The sequence below is a fragment of the Zootoca vivipara genome, chromosome 5 (assembly GCF_963506605.1).
Source record: "Zootoca vivipara chromosome 5, rZooViv1.1, whole genome shotgun sequence".
Classification (NCBI taxonomy): domain Eukaryota; kingdom Metazoa; phylum Chordata; class Lepidosauria; order Squamata; family Lacertidae; genus Zootoca; species Zootoca vivipara.
The window spans coordinates 94,302,533-94,323,770 of record NC_083280.1 but is presented as its reverse complement, the minus strand read 5'-3'; the positions used below and the strand labels follow the sequence as shown (position 1 = coordinate 94,323,770).

The following is a 21,238-nucleotide window of genomic DNA, read 5'->3' as shown; positions in this document are numbered from 1 at the left end:
GAGAGGAGCATTCCTGGGTCCTCTTGTAAGCAGCTCTGATCTTTGGGATCAGTGCAATCAATACATAGGCAGAGGGGAATCAAAAAAGGTGCAATTCCAGCAAGCTTTTATCTTTTAAACATCTATTTAGAAAGGATTGATTAAGCAAGATTAGAATGCATAACAGACTATGCTATGATCCATACTCCTGTCTCTTTCAACCTGCTTCCCAAATCCTGCTTTGCTGAAGCTGGCAGATGGCGTTCTCCTACCTCTTTACACATCTGCACCGATTTGCTCCCTTTTTGATTTCTTCTCATTGCCAGGAGGGGGGGGCATGGTGACTGTTGCTGAAGAAAAGAATCCCCCACAGCTCCATGGCAACCAGGACGTCAGCATGAGACAGCTGCAGGTTTCCATCCTAATTTCTGCCCTTCCTCGGGATCCGAAACATTTGAGGTGAGCAAGCAATGTGTGTGTCATGGGAAATGAGAAGGATGGACAAAAGCAATGGTTATAAAGGGAGATATTTCTCAACACAGGGACTGCAAAGGTAGGGTGCGGTTGTGAGCAGCTTTGTTTTTTAGGTGGAATGCTTTTCCTTTAATTTTGATGCTGGCTGTGCTGTGGAATAGGGGGGCTGGAGAGGTGGCACACCACCACAGAAGCTAATGAAATTATTTATTTGCCCGCATGGCAATTACTTTTGAGGGCATGCAGAGCAGGTTCACTCACTGGCCGTCCTCCAGAGACCCTCTGGTTGTCCATGGTGCTGCAGGGTTTTTTGATTTTTTTAAAAATGGCAAAAATGACTTCTAAAAAAGGAAATGATGGACGTGGGGAATCATAGAATAATATGCTCTTTCCTTTGACAGCAGGCAAGGGCTGGTAAAAGCAGAGGGTTGGAAAGAAACATTTTCTTGAGGTGGACTGTTTCTGTTGCATAATAAACTGGCAGTTTTCCCTGCTTAAATCAAAGGTAGTTGAGGGGGAGCCATGTGATCCATTTCTCATGTGATCAGTTCCACAAGCAACAGGGAAGGAGGATTGTACAAAATGTTGTCTCCCTTTTAAACCTCTGTTGGATTAATGTGCAGGTGTAGAAGTCTTCAGAGAAACTGTGAACATGTGTTTGGTCTTGGACACAATGAGTGACAGAAATCCTAAAGGAAAATCCATCTGAACTCAGGATTATACTTAGAAGCAGGTATGGCTCATTCAACCTTGAAAATTGTTTGATTAAAGAAGGGAAGGACAGCTCTCTCAATCTTTGAAACAGCAATCAGATTTGCTGCTGAATTCATTTGTTGCTTTCTTTGAGCATTGCTAGTCTGCTTTTTAAAATCCACCCTGGCAGAGCTGAAAAAGGAAAAGAATCTTTGAAATACACCTCACCCCCTGTTTAAATAGAAATTTGCCCCTTAAATTACATAAGAAGTGATCATTTTGCTTGGCGCAAAAATAGTGATTAAACAGAAATTTGACATAAGCTAAAACAACTACAACCCCTTTTATCTTTCACTAATGGGCTTCAATCTAGCCACAGGTGTGTGTTCTCTCCCTTCATTGTCTTATAAATATGCCTTTTCTGTTCCATAGTTGCTATTTTGCTCTCCTGATTTTAGGAGTGGCATAAAGTCCTAGGTTCAATCCCTAGCATCTTCAATGAAAGAATGGGCAGGAAAATAAACCCCAGCTGGAGAGCTGCTGCCCCTAAAAGTAGGAGCAGACAACACTGGGCCAGCAGGACCAATGGTCAGACTCTGCACAAGGCAGTCCTATAGCTGGTCTCCTGTTGCAAGCAGGTAAATGCAAAGGTGGGCTTATTGCATTTGAGCAGTAAATGTATGACAGGAAGTTTATACCAAGCATCCAATTTCTTTCTTCTAATTAGAGCTTAGAACTTAGAGCTTAAAGTCATAGAGTTGGAAGAGACACAAGGGCCATCCAGTCCAACCCCCTGCCAAGCAGGAAACACTATCAAAGCATTCCTGACAGATGGCTGTCAAGCCTCCGCTTAAAGACCTCCAAAGGAGGAGACTCCACCACACCCCTTGGCAGCAAATTCCACTGCCAAACAGCTCTTACTGTCAGGAGGTTCTTCCTAATGTTTAGGTGGAATCTTCTTTCTTGTAGTTTGAATCCATTGCTCCGTGTCCGCTTCTCTGGAGCAGCAGAAAACAACCTTTCTCCCTCCTCTATATGACATCCTTTTATAAATATATATTTTTATTTTTAAACATGTCTATCATATCACCCCTTAACTTTCTCTTCTCCAGGCTAAACATACCCAGTTCCTAAGCCGTTCTTCATAAGGCATTGTTTCCAGGCCTTTGACCATTTTGGTTGCCCTCCTCTGGACACATTCCAGTTTGTCAGTATTCTTCTTGAACTGTGGTGCCCAGAACTGGACACGGTACTCCAGGTGAGGTCTGACCAGAGCAGAATACAGTGGTACTATTACTTCCCTTGATCTAGATGCTATACTCCTATTAATGCAGCCCAGAATTGCATTGGCCTTTTTAAGCTGCTGCATCACACTGTTGACTCATGTCAAGTTGTGGTCCATCAAGACTCCTAGATCCTTTTCACATGTACTGCTCTCAAGTCAGGTGTCACCCATCCTGTATTTGTGCCTTTCATTTTTATTTTTATTTTGCCCAAGTGTAGCACTTTACATTTCTCCCTGTTAAAATTCATCTTGTTTGCTTTGGCCCAGTTGTCTAATCTGTTAAGGTCATTTTGAAGTGTGATCCTGTCCTCTGGGTATCAGCCACCCCTCCCAATTTGGTGTCGTCTGCAAACTTGCTCAGGATGCCCTCAAGCCCATCATCCAAGTCATTGATAAAGATGTTGAATAAGACTGGGCCCAAGACAGAACCCTGTGGTTCTTCCCACTAGTCACTACTCTCCAGGATGAGGAGGAGCCATTGATGAGCACCCTTTGGGTTCGGTCAGCAGCCAGTTACAAATCCACTGAATGGTAGCATTGTCTAGCCCCACATTTTACCAGCTTCTTTACAAGAATATCATGGTTCACCTTGTCAAAGGCCTTGCTGAAATCAAGATAGGCTACATCCACAGCGTTCCCTTCATTAGAAGGGTGGGGGGAAATAAACAAACAAAGAAACAAAAAGTGAGAATCCTCTTTTGAAAGTTCACACTGTATGTCCTCATGACAACTTCCTCCATGTATCTTGGGAGGTACAGTATAGCAAATGTTTGTGGGTTTGAAGCTACAGGCACTGACGCAGAATGCTGGACTGGACGGAAGCTGATCTGTTCCTGAAAGGAAGCTGTTAAGAAATGACAAGGTGTCATTAAAAATTGTCACTGAAATGCCAAGCAGGGTAGTTTTACCAAACTCAGACACTTGTAAGTTTTGCTGGGGGGAAATTGCCTCAGCAGCATTAGAACAAGAACAAGGTGGGGTATAAATGTAATTAATTGATAGTAACAACAGCAACAAGAAACTCTACAGAAGACGGTTAACAAACTCACTACTGGATGATACCCTACTGAAGGGTAGCTATCCTTCAACTAAATTTAGGATTGGAACAGTGAGCTAAATCAGTAAAGCATCCTGGTTAATTCAAATCCCGGTCCCAAGATTACAATTTGAACACCATTGAGATCATGGTTACATCACTGGAAATGAATGAGGCCCATCTGCGCTGCCACCACCTAGCTCACTGTGGCCCTGAAGCCTCCTCTATTCCCCCATCTCATTTTTTTTGCCTTCCATTCTCTCTCTTTTCCCTCCCTTTCTCCTCCTCTGTACTTTCCTCTGCCCCTGCCCCTTGAAACGTGGCTGCTGTAGCTTCCCAGGCCCCCTGGATGCAGTGGAAACAACAGACCTCCCTGCATCTCCAGCATAGCAGTCTCCCTGCTGTTGCCATTGTTGCCACTGCAGCAAAATATTACAGGTACTGAGTGACTCTTAAACATCACAGGAATTGCCGTAAATATTATTGGCATGAAGTGATTACAGGCATTTACCTTCTCTCGTCTTATTGAGAGAAGTTGCTCCTGAAAGCCCAAATGTCTGCACTCTCTTGCCAATAAAACTAATTTGATTGGTTGTAGATTCAGGACAGGCAAAAGAAAAGTACTGTATTTCTTCCCACAATGGATATTAAGCATATGGAACTTACTGCCACAAGATACGGTAATGGCCACTGGCAGTGTTTTTTTCCAGGAGGTATCTCAAGGGCACACAGAAAAAGCACCTTTTTGTTGTTAAAAAGTGTGCTTCAAAAGTGGATTTAGCAAACTGCATGGAGGACAGATCAATGGCAGGTACCTCCATGTTCAGAAGCAGTCTACCCTAATAGAGAACAAAAAAAGGGGGGAGGCTTCATGCCTTCATGAAGCTGGTAGGCTTTTTCGAAGTACTGATGACTCGTAATTGTTAGCAAGAGGATCATGATCTCAGTCTGTTTTGTGGGGGCAATTTGCATTAAGGCTTTGAATGAATGTTCAAATGTATTTTAAATTCATGAAAGCAAGTGATTAATCAAATGAAAATTATTTTGACTGAGAATATTTTCTTTCTACAAACTACACCAATCATGCAGGCAAGAAAAACGTGGCACTAAAACAAAGGATTGAATTTATGCTGAATCAGAGCTGGCTCTCCTGTGACCCTGCAGCCACTCAAGGATGACCTAACCAGCAAAATGGCAGTGGAAATGTGATCAATGGCAGCTGAGCTTCCTAGATATTCCTCTGAAGAAAGAAGCAGGTCTGACATCTCCAAATAAGTCTTTGAAAAAAGATGATTTTTGCCCAAACTAAATGACGTGTCTTTGGTGAGTCAGCACATAATGTTTTCAGCTCAGACTACAAAAGAATTCATAAAGTCATGGCTTTTATTCTGATGTATAATTCATACATGAAGTGTGCTGCTGTTAAATATAGTAATGCAGGTAGCTTTGCATCATGATCCTCTGCATAATGACTCACTGAGATCAATGGATCTTACTCCAAAGTAGGTAGATATAGGATTGCACCCTTAGGATACCTGTATGTAGAATATCTATATATAGGGATGTGTTTAAAGAGGAACCTAATGGTTTTATTCTGAAGATTTTTGCCAGAGAGATTTGAACCTGGAGTGGGATGCCGTATCCAGAAGGGAGGCCACCGTCTGTAAGAAGCAGAGCCAGCCTGGCCATTAGGCAGGGGGAGAGCACTGCTTCAGGCAGCAAAAGCCTCCCGGGCAGCAGACCCACCAGTGCCCCCTGCAACCATTAGCAGCACCATATTGGACAAGAGCATGCCAATCTTGGTCAAGATGTCACCCAAAACCAGCATGATCTTGGCCCCAATCCGTGCCAGTGGGGTGCTGTTTCTCCCTCAGTGGTGGATGCAACAGGGCACATGGGGGCAGCAGAGCAAGGGGCCTCAGGAGCCGCAGCAGCTCCACGTTCTGTTTTGCCTCAAGCGGCAAAATGGGGACGGGCCACACACCACTTGCATTGCTTAAAAGAGTAAATAAAACACAGAATCGTAGAATTGGAAGTGACCCTGAGGGTCACCCAGTCCAACTCCCTATAATGCAGGAATCTCAGCTAAAGCTTTCATGACAGATGGCCACCCAACCTCTGCTTGTAAACCTCCAAGGAAGGAGAACGTCCACTGTCAAACAGCTCTTACCACCAGAAAGTTCTTCCTGGTGTTTAATCTCCTTTGTTGTGACTTGAAGTCATTGGTATGGTTCCTACCCTCCAGAGCAGGAGAAAATAAGTGACAGTCCTTTAGATATTTGAAGATGACTACCCTATCTCCTCTCAGTCTCTTTTCCATGCTAAACATCTCCAACCCCCTCAACCATTCCTCATAAGGCTTGCTTTCCAGACCCTTGATCACAGTTACATCACACCACAGTCAAGCCTTCTTTTACTAGACATAACTGATAGCTGTTCTCGGTGGCAATCACCACCACTTGGCTCTTGAAAAGGCCCATTTAGTGTGTCACACACATTTATTTGTAGTATCTACAGTCTGAAAGGCTACAGGTTTAACAGCCTGAAGAGCCAGGCTTCCAAGGCTGCAAAGCATCCTCCAGGAATCAAGATTGGATTTTCATTTGGGTCACCCATTTTTAAATGGAAAAAATTATACTTCAAAAACAGCATTTTCAGTGTGGCAATGAAAACCTATGGATATTCAGAAGTTCCCTAGGATGAGCATGATGCCTCCCTACCGGTATGTAGGAAAAAAAACCCTGGTATGAGTGCAGCAGTTGAGTTGTCTGCTATGGAGAAGGGAGAGTAGCAGGCAATTGCCTCGCATGGGTTTGTAGGCGGCTGCAGGAGGACAGGGCAGCAATTGGACAGTCAATCAAAATACTTTATTCGACCGATAGTCAGACAGAAAAACATTTTTCAATACAAATATAAAAATATAAAACTGAAGGCATCAGTTACAAATATACAAATATAAAATATAAAACTGAAGGAATACATAAATGAAGTATGACTGCGCTACTGAACCTCCTACACAGGTAACCCACATCAAGGCATTCGATTTTACGTTTCCGACACTTGAGCGCCAGGAAGAGGAATTTAGCCACCGAGAAGGTTATTTTCCCAGTGGGCTTGTTTCGCAAATATGCTGCCTGCCGTTCTCTTAGTCGGGAACTAAACTGTCCCAGATTTGATTTTCTGTGCAACAACCTATGGTGCTTCATTTCAGTATCGTGACTGTTACATGTAACACCACTGATAGTAACATGAATGGGGTTAATGTTAGACAATTTTTTATTAACAACTAATACCTTATGAGATTTCATATTTTATGCCTGTCAAATAAACCAGGAGATATCAGAGTAATCTGCTAGATTTTGAATATTTGTGAATATTTGTTTTAGCTCTGATCAACCATGTCAAAATTTATTGGCATTAAAGTCCCAGGAAAGAGATATTTTCTACAAAACTATGTAATCTATAAATATGCATCATGTTATGTGAGGAGACTGCAAACTGCTTAAAGATTTGAAATGGTTGTTAAAGCAGTGCTACTTAATCTAGAAGAAGAGACCTCACTCGTTCTCAGGTCCGGTTCTAGCTGCTCTGCCTTGTTCTTCTTTAAGCACATGAACCCACTTGCTTTGGGAACACTCTAGAGCAGTGGCTCTCAAACTTCCACAACAAAAATTTGCTTGTACCACACCAAATTTTTAATTGATAAGCAATGCTTGATTTATAATATAGAACACAGCTACTTTATAAGGTGATCATGGGACATCCCAAAAACAAGGTAGCTATATAAGAACATGAATCATTCTCTAAATAGAATGATCAATGTCTCCTCTCCAGCAAACGGCACTTCTGGTCACAACTAGGATTGTCCTCAGTCTCACTTGATGCGCTTGCTCTCTTTTTGAAAAGAGCGTATCTATCCATATTCTGCAAATAAATAAAAATATTTTGATACTATCCTATACTACATTGAAATGTTTGAATGTTTCTTTGATTGCCCTTGAATCTTCCCTCCACCTTTGCCAGGGTGGTGCTCCGCACCTTTTGAGAACTAGTGCTTAACAGGATTAGGGCAGTGGACTCAGCTAGGATTATTGGCTAGGATTAATCCAGTATATATTTAAAGACAAAATATATTGTTCTTTACTAAGAATGCTTCCCCCACCCCACCCCATTCAGACTAACACTTGGACTCTCTCTCCATGCAGCCCTTTGAAGCAAAGGCTGAATATGTTGCTTGCCCATGATATGGAGAACAATGCTGCTCCCCTTCTTTCCCCAACTTCAGGGCTGCTGCAGCAGAACCGCCACCATGAAGAAACCTCTAGCCCCCTGGCAAGCAATGAGATGATTGTTTTACCCAAGGACCACGGGCTTGAGAAAAATGGTACAGCCTCACCGTATGAGTTGATGCAAGGAGAGATCATAGCAGCCAGCCTGCTTTTTGGAGCCTTATGGCTATTCTCCATCTTTGGAAACTCCCTGGTTTGCCTGGTGATCCACAGGAGCAGGCGGACTCAGTCTACCACCAATTACTTTGTGGTCTCCATGGCCTGTGCAGACTTACTGATCAGCGTAGGAAGTGCTCCCTTTGTGTTTCTTCAGCTAGCCTCTGGGAGCTGGGCACTTGGAAGCATGATGTGTAAGCTAGTAAGGTATTTTCAGTATCTCATCCCTGGTGTCCAGAACTATGTGTTGCTTTCCATCTGTGTGGACAGATTCTATACTATCGTCTACCCGCTAAGTTTCAAGGTGTCCCGGGGGAAAGCCAAGAAAATGATTGCAGCCTCTTGGATCTTCGATGCCGCACTAGTGTCTCCAGCTTTCTTCTTTTTTGGGTCAGGTTGGGACAACCATTGCAACTTTTTCCTGCCATATTCTTGGGACGGGGCTCTTTATGGTACCATCCATTTGTTGGTGGCTTTTCTGATTCCATCTGTTCTGATCATCCTTTTTTACCAAAAAGTAATAAAATATATTTGGCGGATAGGTACAGATGGTAGGACGGTTCGGAGGACTATGAACATAGTTCCAAGGACAAAGGTGAAAACTATCAAGATGTTCCTAATCTTAAATTTGCTTTTTCTGCTCTCGTGGCTCCCATTTTATGTGGTTCAACTTTGGCATCCACTTGAGACAGACTACAGAAAGAGCTCCTTGGTCTTTATGTCAGTCACTTGGATATCCTTTAGTTCCTCTGCTTCAAAGCCTACATTGTACTCTGTGTATAATGCAAACTTCAGGAGAGGGATGAAAGAGACCTTCTGCATGTCCTCTATGAAATGCTACCGGAGCAATGCATATACCATCACCACCAGTTCAAAGATAGCAAAAAAAAATTATGTGGGGATCTCCGAAATCCCTGCACCAGCCAAAACTGTTTCCAAAGACTCCATATATGATTCATTTGATAGAGAAGCAAAAGAGAAGAAGCTTGCCTGGCCTATTAATTCAAACCCAACAAATACATTTCTCTGATTAATTCCAGTCCTTTCAACAATTATTTGCACAACTGGAGCAAAGAACTATGAAAAGATTCGATTGATTTTTGAGCTGGGGGGGCAGGTTTGCATACAATTTGGCAGGGAGAATAAATGTTTTCTTTTCTGAAATCCATTGATTTATTGTATACTGGATGTTTTCTGTTTTTGTTTTAAATAGCTATTTCATGCTCTCTGATTTTAAATTTATTTTTCAACTGATGGGAGTACTGCCGATTGAACTGTTAATGTAAAAAGCAGTAGTAAACTCATCAATTACTTCACAGCAAAAGTGTCCTGCTAAAGACAGACCATCTTGTTATGTCTCCTCTATTTGCCTTTGGGGGATGTGTTGGAGAGCCTTTTAGGATATCTAGAGCCAAGTGGTTTTCACCCTTTCCCAATCTAGAAGAGAGGATGCATCTTGGCTGTAGTGACACTACTTACAGTGTAGTGTGTAAGCATGTCAATGCACACACATTGGCATGAAATGCTAGTGCACTGCTTCCTTTCCCCCATCCCAATAATCATCTACACTGACAATAAAACTTGCTAAATGCGTTTGACTTGCAGCTACTCCTTAAGTAAAGCCAGATCAGTTCTGAGTTTAAACATGGGAGGATCTCTGAGAATTGCAGTCCTATGACAAAGACTAGGGAAACGCCTGCACAGGTGGTCCTATAGCTGAGTGGCCCTGTCTAACTCCCACTCCTGGGAGGTCTCCTCTGTACGCAGAGCCTATGCATTATGAGGGAAATGGACCTGTGGAACGGGGGCTTCTAGTAAAAGGATTGTAAGAGCCTCATGACATGGGACCTCTTTTGAAGTAAGGCTGCCACGACTAATCAAAGGCACCTCCAAAAAAGATACCTTTGGCATGATCTAGTCTCCCTTTTTCTCTTTTACTGAAGAAAAGGATATTTTAATGCCACCGTCATCACAGAGGTGTTTGTGGAGGGGATATATTGATTGAAAATGTCTGGCCCATCTGATCCGTAGTTGGGTTCCTATTTAGAATATTCGGTGCACCAACATGACAGTGATGTGGGATTGGGAACTGGAGTGATCATTTTGTGATATTATGGCAGTGGACAAAGCTGTATACTTTTGAATAAATGTTTATTTAATTTTAAAAAGAAAAAAAAAGAGGAAGGCCGCCACTGACCTTTTTTCATTGCAGCACCTCCTTAAAGCACATTCATTTTTTCTTATGCTTTGGGGGGGGGGGTATTTTATTGTTTGTACCCCGCCCTTGGATTTACTTTGACAAAGGGCAAGCTTGAAATATGTTAAACCAAATAGTGGGTTATGAAAATAGGGGAAGGAATAAATTAATTCCTCTTCTGCTTCTGATCTAATTTCTTCTAAGAATCCTAATAAAATTATAATAGGATCTAAAGAAATTCATAGTTCCGCTCTACACATTCTAGGCTTTGCAGGCACAATGTAAACCCTGAATTAGTGACTATCCTGTGCTGATTGAGTCAGTCAAGTATAGATGCTGTAGTCTGGGGAAGCTGGGTGCTACCTTGGGAAGATGCCTCCAAGGTGGTTGTTGTTCTTTTAACCCACACAGGTGAAGGAAAGGGGGACACGCCTCTTAGTTCTGCCACAGCAGGGCACAGCTCCCCATCATCCAACACATTGATTCATGACAGACATAGATGCTATTCCCCATCATTTCTTCATCAATGTGAGTAATGGGGTCTGTTCCTGCAACCTTCTACTTGTCAGAATCCATTCATTCCTTGAGTTATAGCACCTATGGAGCTTGCATTTATTTTAATGGAGCCCAGTCATGTTAACTGGTATTCACAACTTTCTGTGGGCTCTCAGATACCTCCCACTGGGCATTCTTGTCATTCACATTAGTACATCTAGTGAAGAAGCCTTTGTGCATCACATATAACTTCCCTGGATCCTGGAACCCCGAGTTCCAGCCTTCACTGAGAGTTAACAAGGAAACCTTCCTACAGCCCTAGATTTTTCCCTGCACAAGAAAGGAGCATGGCAGCTAAGATGTGGAAAGTGCTATACTAGAGGACACCCTTAGATGGGGAAGAAAACCTGCCTTCAAACTCTTACACAAGATGGGTCAATGTATGAAAGCCCCAAAATATGTAACTTTAAACACGTGAATGCATTTAATGGGCTGGTTTTCCCTTAAATAATAACAGTCACCATGACAAAGGCAAACAAAGTTCAGACCAGAGGGTGTATTGGGGAAGTGGGGTTAACGCTTTTACACCTCTGCCACAGTTCCACCAAAACCTCCCCTTCCACGTTTGAACCAAGATGGAAGCTTTCATTGACACCCTTGTTGAGGGGTGGGACAGGGCAGGGCAGGAATATACTAAAAACATTTAATGCCATAGCTGTTCTGGCCCTGAAGTGCAGAGGACAATGTGCAACACACAGTCCTTCTTTCTGCCTCCACCCTATGAAGAGCTTTTTATTACCCCATCTAATAAAAAGTGAACAAATGTTTGAAGCTCCATCCACTTTAATATAAAACAAAAAAGGACAGACTTGGGAGTCTTACAAGAATTTAAGTGTTTTCTTCACAGCAGATATATGTGAGTGATCAAGACATCAGGCTGAAAGAGATTAAATTTTCCCTTTCTGATGCACAATGCTACAGTCAGACTCTAAATCAGAGCTTTCCAAACTGTGTGTCACAACACATTAGTGTGTTGGCTGCAGTGTGTAGGTGTGTCACATGAATGCTCTTATAGGGGGTTAGTTTGACCTCCAGTTTGCTAGTAAAACTGAATTACTGTGTCACGAAATGATGCATGTCTAAAAAGTGTGTCACCAAGATGAAAAGTTTGGAAAGCTCTGCTCTAAATGGAGTCTGCAGGGCACCAAAAGCCCTGCATGGAGTCAGCCTCTTATAATACATCTACTCAACATGCTGCCTAAAATACCCCACCCCCACCCCAGTTCACCCTCTTGTTCATTTGTGCCACTAAGGAAGAAATGCCATCCCACCCCCATTCCCACTCAGCTGCTCCTTGGCTGCATGGAGGAAACAAGAAATAATAATGCATTAGCCTTTGACTCAATGAGAGCATCAATAAGCAGGTTCCAAACAGGCACACAGTTACACAAGCTAAAGGGGGCCTGTTCAGATACACTCATTTTACTTTCAAGGAGATACTTCACTTGGGTGTAAAAAGGACCATCTCATGTCACAAAACAATGAACCCTTGAGAGACTTAATTTAATAGGTCAAATTAATCCATGGCCTGCAGTATGGGAGCCTTAAGGAGTGCAGGCATGTGGCATGCCTGAATGGGAGCAGGATGGGAGCAGGATGGTCCTGACTGTGGCATAGAACAGCAATTCACCAACTGTGGGAATAGGGCTCACAAGCAGGGCTCCATTTCTATGAAGGTACATTTAAGCCACTATGTTGGACGTCTTCACCACCACTCTCACGCTGCTCAGTGCAGAATGATCTTGTGTGGGGCTGCCTTCCCCTGCTCTCTACCAATAAGTGGAGAGTGACATCACCCCAAAGGAGAAATGGGACACAGGGGGCTGCTAATGGAGCTGGTGGGTGTGGGAGAACCCCAGGAAAGTTGGCATGGCCCAGCCAACACAGTGCCGTCCCCAATCTCTGGCTGACTGGGCAAAAGGGAGGGTGGGAAGCAATGTTAACTGGGCTGCCCTGGAATTGCAAGAATGCCTGTCCATTAATTCTGCAAATAGAGATGTCTTTTTGAAAAAGAAGGGAAAGTCTCCCTCCAAGTTTGATTTAACAATACACTTATTTACAGTTCTTTGCCTGTCAAATGTTTGGGAAACATTGACTGGGGCCTGGTCTACATAGGTAGCAGACTGAGGTGACAGAAGGACTTCACCACTATAGACAACAGGTGGGACATACTGTTTTTGAATGGTTCCTTACTACCAAAAAAGCCAGCACACACCTAGAATATCTGCCCATTCCCACCTGCACCTGTGCTAGTTTTTTGTCTGCAGGGAGTTTAGCATTGGAATGTACTCAAAAAGCATCTCACAGACATGATAGCACTGGTATGCTTTAAACAACCCTGTAGAAAGAAGGTAAGTATTATTACTCTGAATTGCAGATGGAATGGCCTTGCCGAAGGGAATTCATGGCAGAGGCGAAATTTGAACCAGGGACATCCTATTCTTAGCCACAATGCTGCACTAGGTCAGAAATAACAGAAGTGCAAACCCATTACATATTTCCAGCCCACCATGAGAAACTGGAATTATTATTACAACATGGACCACAGATAAATACCATACACATAACAGATAACTTTGATGCCAGATGACCAAGCCTTTGCTGCACATGGTTTCTTAAATAACCACTCCCATGAATACTAAACAGAAAAATCCAACACACAAACCATGAGCAATTATAACAGCAAGTTCGGAAATTTCTTTCCCTGTCACAGCAGAAATCTCTACATACACGTAAGTTGTAGTTTCTATATCAAGATAACAAACTGGGTTTTTTAAAAAGTTGTAGAGTTAATTCTGTTGGCTTGCCATTGGGTTATTTTGGTATTCACCTCAACGATCAAGTTCTTTGCTGCTGCAGCACTGCCACCCATCATGGTGGAAGGGAAGCTTAGCATAAAGACTACAAATCAGTGTTGGTAATATAAAATAGAGGCTTTGATCTTGGCTGTTCCATCTTCACCCTGGAAGAGAGATCAAATACAACTAACAATATTTTATAGCTATTCAAAATTTCAACCAGTCAGCCAAGAAATCTTATCTCCATTTGTTATAGCTAGCATTAAAATATCTGACAGGAGGTTAAAGAGCCATTTGCCAGTGACTCAGTTTCTGTAGGAGTGAGATAATCCTGATGGCCCCTCCGCCTTTGCTCAGCTCAAAATACAACGTCTGGCTCGTACAACATGCTAAGCTAATGAATGCATGAGTTCCGGGAGAGGAAAGAATGGCTGATTTGCTCCTCCCTTGGGTCATTCTGCTGCTGTACTAAATCATGGCTTGGCATGTCATTCAAACACAGGCTCCTGGTTTAGCTTTCTACACACTAACCACACCCTGTAACCCAAGTTTGTCCAATGGTGGTGGTTTATCTTGGAGAACTAAACCAGGTTCAAACACCAGGCTAAGCCAAGTCATGGCTTAGGACTGCAGAAGAGCAAAGAGGCTTTTCTATTCTGTCCAGTAACCCACATGCTTTCATTTTAACACAAAGCCACACTTTGGCTTAGCATGGCATGCAGACAAGGCCATTATGTCCAGTGCCCTTCCCCTATAAAAAAAAGGTAGCTGAAGGACCGTAGTAGAGAGGTTTTCAACCTTTTTTGAGTCCACAGCTCCCTTGACCAACTCCATTCTTTCTGCGGCACCCCTGTGGGGCTCAGGAGCCCAGTTAGGTCACCCCTTGCCTGCAGAGCTGGCAGCCCCTCACCCCTTTTTGAACACCCTCCATTGTGGAGTGTTCCCTCAGCCTCCTCTTCCCCCCTCTCTTTGGGGGTGCTTTGGGGAGCTAAAACTGCCACCCCTAGTCTCTGAGCTGCCGCCCCCAAGAAAGGTGCCTCCTCTCACAGGGGTCTGGGAAGCACCCTCTGGCCAGCCCCAGAGGAAGCGTTGACCTGTGGAGCTTGTAGCCAGGGCTGCTGCAACAAACAGCCACACAAGCCTTTGGGGGGCAGAGATGCAAGAGGGCACCACAGGAGGATGGAAGGAAAGGGACAGAGGACAATGGTGCCCGTGGCACCCCTGACCATCATTCAAGGCACACCAGGGTGCCACAGCACACTGGTTGAAAACCACTGCTGCAGTGGAAACATGCAAGACGAGGATCGAGGAGGCATAGGATTGGCCTTGCAAAATCAACCGTTCCTTTAAGGCCATAAGTCCTCACAGGAGCACTCCTGACCTTGTGGGTGCCCCAGCTGGGGCTCAATTGCCCAGATTATGGAACCAGAAGGAGCCCAAATCACCACAGGTAGCAGCTGGTTGGGGCAGCTATAAATGATGCAGAGGGCAACAAAGTTTGTGTTGCTGCATCACGGACCAGACACAGCTGTTCCAGAGGCTCCCCAGGGCTGCAACAAGAGATTTAGTGAACTGGTGCTGGATGTGGGTTGTCTGGGTGAAGGTCTTGTGAGGATAGTTTATTTGGGATTGTTTCTATGTGTAAGAGGGTGGTTCATTGATTGGGAAAGTTTTACATTAGAAGTTTATCTTGTCTAAACAAGTATTTCCCCCCAGTAAGTGTTTTATTGTCTATCAAAGATGCATTAAAGAACCTGCAATTGACCAGGCAAAACAAGCACTTACGTGTAAGTGTTCCTTAGGCACTGACTAGAAACGTTGCTGGACAAAAGACAGAATAACAGGCCCAATCCTGCAGATTGCTGCCACCAGCAAATAAGTGACAAAGACAAGATGCAACCACAAGTTGTTAAGACAATGACCTTATATGAAGCACAGAAGGCAGGCTTACTTAAGGGTGTACATTGCTTCATCACTCAAGACTTGGGGACTTTCAGTTGAATGGATGGATGGAATTCAATGAATTGAATAAGCACTGAGCTGCTTCATAAGCCACCCAGCCTGGCTTCACACTGTGACCTCACTTCCCCTCCACCTTTTTAATTTGAGGGGCCTGCACCCTACTCGTCAGGCAAAAGCTTCCCATACAGTGGCTACCCAAGGGAGAAGTGTGCACACGTGCGCACACACAGAAATAACAAATCCATGGTTAGAAAACCAGGGGCAGCCAGACAAAAAGAATGCATGAAAACTGGATCTAGAAGGTCAGGGCAAATAAAAAGGTCTTCACCTCAGAAGACATCAGGCAGTGGCTCTGTGAATGAGTTAAAAAATAAGTTGGCCTCCCCGCAGGTTCAGACTACTAAAAAAGGGAATGGGTAAGGAAGAGAAAAGCACTAAAACAGCTTCTCCTTCATATCTGCTCAGGCAGGGTCAATCCATGATGATTTTGTGATGGACCTACACTGTTATTTTCACATTACCCTATTAAGAAGCCTCCAGGTAGGCATGGTCTTTCTAAATGCAAGTTGCTGTACAGTGTGTAGCACTTGAGGCACTTAGCAGGCAGAGTCTATGACTCGCTCTTCCCCATCTGCACATCTTGGTCTACTCTGGTAGCCATAAGAACCTTCATAAAGTAGTACTTACAGGAGCTGTGACTGTTTGCATCCATCTTGGAAGCCTTGCCAACCTTGGCCATGTTCTGCATTGGTTTGCTTTGCTCTTCCCCGCTTAGCAGAGCTTTAATTTCAGAGGGGATTTTCCCTTGATCCATTGCTAAGCACCACTGCTTGTACTAAAAACACAAACATAAAAATGAACTGGATTGTGATCATTAGAGTTCTGTTGTTCAATAGCCAAGATTAAAGCCATGGCTATCATCAATCAGCATGTAATTATTTCTATCGGGAAGCTGCCAGAGGAAGACATTCACTCCACCATGTTCCTCCCCCGGAAGTGTTGACATTTATTAATAATGGAGTGTCTCTTTTAGTCTTTTTATGTAAAAAGGAAGATGAATTAATCTATTTGGGTTGGAAGATTGGGGAAATAACGCCTAACAGACGGTAGATCAGCTGGATGTCATTCTAGAGTAGATATTTCGTTTTGTGTAACAGAGATGGAAAATCAGAAGTCGTTTTTATTTTTCTTCTCATCTTTTCTTTTATTCTTCTTTTGGTTTTCCTTTGTTTTGTTTTCTCTTTCTCTGTTTATTTTTGTTTTTATTTAGTTTCTTTCCTTTTCTTGTTTTAGGAAAAAGCTTTAATAAAATCTTAATTTTTTAAAAAAGAGAATTCTGCTGTTGTACATGTGTGATTATTGGACTGGGGATGTGGAAATGTTCATCAGCAGGGCCATGTGTCATTGCAACAAGTTCTTCTCTTGGTTGCTTGTCTGTTGGTCACTTGGCAAGATTTTCTTCAGTGCCCTGCAAAGTTCCTTGCCAAGTGGCAAAAATGGCAGAATAAAGGATGCCAAAAAATACAAGAATTTTGGCAAATCTGCTCGATTTAAATAGTGTCAAACTTTTATTGGTGTTTAATTTGGATTTGTTTCTTTCTTTGTTTGTTAAAGTACACACAATGTTGATGTACAGGGCGTCTCACTTTTCTGTCCCAACAACCCTTATTCAGCTACAGTAATCACATTCTGGCTTTCAATAGTTTTCAAATCAGCTTTCATAAGAAAACTGGGTAATAATTAAAATATCTTTGAAATCGTACCCTGTACGAGTTACAGGTAGGTAGCCGTGTTGGTCTGACGCAGTCAAAATAACAATAAAAATTCCTTCCAGTAGCACCTTAGAGACCAACTAAGTTTGTCATAGGTATGAGCTTTCGTGCGCATGCACCCTTCTTCAGATACTTTTCTGTTCTCTTCCTTGAACAGGACATGCCTTCAGGCATGTAAGCATTTCCAAGAATTGGCAACTCCCTGCTCTCAGACATCTAAGCAGAAATCCTGGGTACATAGTGACATTGGCACAGGGTGAAACAGCATACTTGCATGAACACACATAACTCAGAAGCTGTTACAGTGGTACCTCAGGTTACAAACGCTTCAGGTTACCGTACAAACTCCGCTAACCCAGAAATAGTACCTCAGGTTAAGAACTTTGCTTCAGGATGAGAACAGAAATCTTCACTGCCTCTATTGCATCTGCAGAAAACAGCAGCAGGAGACTCTTTCAGGTGGTTCGCAGTTTAGTGGAACCACCTGCTCCATCGGGGCCCAGTACGGGCCACATGATCTCCTGCAACGATTTTGCAAAGTTTTTTGCAGATAAAGTCGCTCAGATTCGGGAAGAGGTAGACTCCACCGTGGGAGCAGGGCCGGGGCAGGGGAGTGCTAGAGTCCTGTCTAGTCCAGTTGCGTGGGATCAATTCCAATCTGTTACCTCCGAGGATGTGGACAGGCTGCTTGGACGAGTGAAACCAACCACCTGTCTCCTTGATCCTTGCCCATCCTGGCTTATAAAAGCTAGCCGGGAAGGGCTGGGCGATGGGCTTTGCGAGCTGCTGAATGCTTCTCTCTGTGAGGGAACCTTCCCAGACCCGCTGAAAGAGGCAGTTATTAAACCGCTTCTTTAAAAAAAAATATTTAGATGTGGCCAATATGGCCAACTATCGCCCAGTCTCAAATCTTCCATTCTTGAGCAAGGTGATTAAGCGAGTGGTTGCTGAACAACTCCAGGCACGCCTGGAAGAAGCGGACCATTTGGATCCCTTCCAGTCGGGATTCAGGCCTCATCATGGGACTGAAACTGCCTGTCCTCTCCCCCATGCTTTTTAACATCCACATGCAGCCGCTGGAAGAGATCATCAGGGGGTTTGGGCTGGGTGTTCATCCGTATGCGGATGATACCCAGCTCTACCTCTCTTTCAAATCAGAACCAGTGAAGGCAGTGAAGGTCCTGTGTGAGTGCCTGGAGGCGGTTGGAGGATGGATGGCGGCTAACAGATTGAAGTTGAATCCTGACAAGACAGAAGTACTGTTTGTGGGGGGCAGGAGGCGGGCAGCTGTGAAGGACTCCCTAGTCCTGAATGGGGTAACTGTGCCCCTGAAGGACCAGGTGCGTAGCCTGGGAGTCATTTTGGACTCACAGCTGTCCATGGAGGCGCAGGTTAATCCAGGGCAGCTGTCTATCAGCTCCATCAGGTACGCAGGCTGAGATCCCTACCTGCCTGCAGACTGTTTCACCAGAGTGGTGCATGCTCTAGTTATCTCTTGCAATGTGCTCTACGTGGGGCTACTTTTGAAGGTGACCCGGAAACTAATCCAGAATCTGGCAGCTAGACTGGTGACTGGGAGCAGCCACCGAGACCACATAACTTGAAAGATTTACATTGGCTCCCAGTACGTTTCCGAGCACAATTCAAAGTGTTGGTGCTGACCTTTAAAGCCCTAAATGGCCTCAGTCCAGTATACCTGAAGGAGCGTCTCCACCCCCATCGTTCTGCCCGGACACTGAGGTCCAGTACCGAGGGCCTTCTGGCGGTTCCCTTGTTGCGAGAATCCAAGTTGCAGGGAACCAGGCAGAGGGCCTTCTCGGTAGTGGCGCCCGCCCTGTGGAACTCCCTCCCATCAGATGTCAAAGAGAAAAACAACTACCAGACTTTTAGAAGACATCTGTAGGCAGCCCTTTTTAGGGAGGCTTTTAATGGTTAATAGATTACTGTATTTTATTTTTCTGTTGGAAGCCGCTCAGAGGGGCTGGGGAAACCCAGCCAGATGGGCAGGCTATAAATAATAAATTATTATTATTATTATTATTATTATTATTATTATTATTATTATTATTATTATTATGCTCCGGCAGCCCGGCAGCAGCAGGAGGCCCCATTAGCTAAAGTGGTGCTTCAGGTTAAGAACAGTTTCAGGTTAAGAACGGACCTCCGGAACCAATTAAGTTCTTAACCCGAGGTACCACTGTAGGCCCAAAGAACTGACTCAAAACTGGGGGTAAGGTGGAAAAGAGAAAAAGCATATTACCATTTCCAGCTCTTCTCTAAGAGCACATATGGCTCTCTCTCTGCTTGAAACCAGCTCTTCCAGGTACTGGTACCTCAGCTTCTTCCTTGCTCTGCATTCTCTCGCGCTCTGCCGGCTCCTCTCAAGTTTAGCTTTCAAATCTATTTTGGCTGGTTTACGGCCCCGTTTACCTGGTTTCTTCACTTTCCCTCCAGCTACCTAGAAAACAGCAACACATTTTACTTCGGTCAGGGCAGTATCAGTAAGAGTTCTCCATGGTGGTTCTTACAAAATTTATAACAGGACAGAAAACAAATGGGCAGTATTTGGTTTGAGAATGTTTCTGCCTAAACTGCGCTGCTGCTGTACCAATAAAATAGGTAGCAGAGTGCAGAGTGCCTGTGACACCCACAAGTGTGCCCACAGGACCAAAAGGGTTAACAACCCTGGGATTAAGGCATATAGCATACAAATTTAATATATAATAACAGTAATACCGTAATAATAATATGGCTTAGAAAGATTTCCTGCCTAAACGGTCTCAGTCCAGTATACCTGAAGGAACGTCTCCACCCCCATCGTTCTGCCCAGACATTGAGGTCCAGTGCCGAGGGCCTTCTGGGGGTTCCCTCGCTGCGAGAAGCCAAGTTGCAGAGAACCAGGCAGAGGGCCTTCTAGGTGGTGGCGCCTGTGGAACGCCCTCCCACCAGATGTCAGAGAACAACAACTACCAGACTTTTAGAAGACATCCCTGTTTAGGGAAGCTTTTAATATTTAATAGATTATTGTATTTTAATATCCTTCTGGAAGCCGCCCAGAGTGGCTGAGGAAACCCAGCCAGATGGGCGGGGTATAAATAATAAATTTATTATTATTATTATTATTATTATTATTATTATTATTATTATTATTATTATTATTATTATTATATAATCACAGAGAGCTGCTGCCAATGGATTCGTGTACACCAGCCTTCCTCAATTGGGGGGGAGGGGAATCCAAGCAGCTGTTGGACTACAACTCCCACGATCCCTCGCTATCAGGCCCAGAGGCCAGGGATGATGAGCGTTGTAGTCCAGCAGCTCTAGGCCCGCCACCGCCTCCCCATGACGGAGAAAGGCCGCTGAGTCTCCCGGGCCCCGTGGTCCCCTGGGGAACCTCCGCGCCCCCACCCGCCGCGTCCCTGCGGAAGCCGCCACTTACTTTGCTGTCATCCATGGGTGCAGCCGAGCCCCCTCGCCCAAAAGAAGCGTGAAGGCAAAGGAGGCCCCTTGCAAAGAGCAATGACAAGGGCCCTCCCGGAGCCCCCGCCCCGCCCCGCCCCGCCCCGCCCTAGGCCGCCGCCCCCGGGGGCCGCCCTCCCTCCGCCATCACACGCCGCTTCCGGCTTCCTTGTTTTGAAACGCGGGGGGAGGGGCATGTCCGGCCAGCCCAGTGCATTTCGGGAGCTGCAGTCCCGCTCGTCTCTGTCCTCCGCCCTGCCCATCAAGATGGAGGAGGGGCGTCCCAGCAGCCATTAAAAGGCTCGGCTGCGTAATGACGTAGCATATCCTGGTTGGGGGTGGGAAGTCGGAGGGGCGAGCCGTAGAGGAGGAGGCGCTGCTAGAGCGGCCTAGGAAGATGCTGACGAGGCGGCGGCGGCCGCGTCTGTTCTCCATGTTTCCCTCCCGCGCCTGCCTGGCATGGAGAAGGTGGCAGAGGGCAAAGGTTGCTCTTCCTCTCGCCTAACGCCACAGCTCGTGGGCATCCCATGAAGCTGAATTTTGGAAGATTCAGGACACAGAAAAGAAAGGACTTCCAGCC

The 21,238-nt window shown here is 44.6% G+C and overlaps 2 protein-coding genes across 3 annotated transcripts; one reads left to right on the top strand and one right to left on the bottom strand.

Moving 5' to 3' along the window:
• Positions 1-365: 365 nt before the first annotated feature.
• Positions 366-9,795, top strand: GPR19 (G protein-coupled receptor 19). Its single transcript, XM_035102242.2, has 4 exons — positions 366-532; positions 1,077-1,186; positions 4,557-4,790; positions 7,673-9,795. The coding sequence occupies exons 3-4, from the start codon at positions 4,777-4,779 to the stop codon at positions 8,940-8,942; spliced, it is 1,284 nt and encodes a 427-aa protein (XP_034958133.2). The 5' UTR covers positions 366-532; positions 1,077-1,186; positions 4,557-4,776; the 3' UTR covers positions 8,943-9,795.
• Positions 9,796-11,429: 1,634 nt separating this feature from the next.
• On the bottom strand, positions 11,430-20,745 carry CREBL2 (cAMP responsive element binding protein like 2). 2 transcript variants are annotated; one of them, XM_035102243.2, is made up of 5 exons: positions 20,639-20,745; positions 19,457-19,654; positions 16,112-16,259; positions 15,248-15,324; positions 11,430-13,626 (listed from the first exon to the last, which is right to left on the bottom strand). In XM_035102243.2, the coding sequence occupies exons 1-4, from the start codon at positions 20,651-20,653 to the stop codon at positions 15,272-15,274; spliced, it is 414 nt and encodes a 137-aa protein (XP_034958134.1). In that variant the 5' UTR covers positions 20,654-20,745; the 3' UTR covers positions 11,430-13,626; positions 15,248-15,271. The 2 variants fall into 2 exon arrangements, with proteins under 2 accessions (XP_034958134.1, XP_034958135.1); XM_035102244.2 differs by lacking the exon at positions 15,248-15,324.
• Between the last annotated feature and the right edge of the window lie 493 nt (positions 20,746-21,238).

Coding starts and splice junctions, on each gene's coding strand:
- CREBL2 (XM_035102243.2), bottom strand. Junction 16,260..19,456: donor TTAGAGAAGAGCTGGAAATG/GTAATATGCTTT, acceptor TTGTGTTTTTAG/TACAAGCAGTGGTGCTTAGC. Junction 15,325..16,111: donor TGCAAACAGTCACAGCTCCT/GTAAGTACTACT, acceptor TGCTGGTGGCAG/CAATCTGCAGGATTGGGCCT.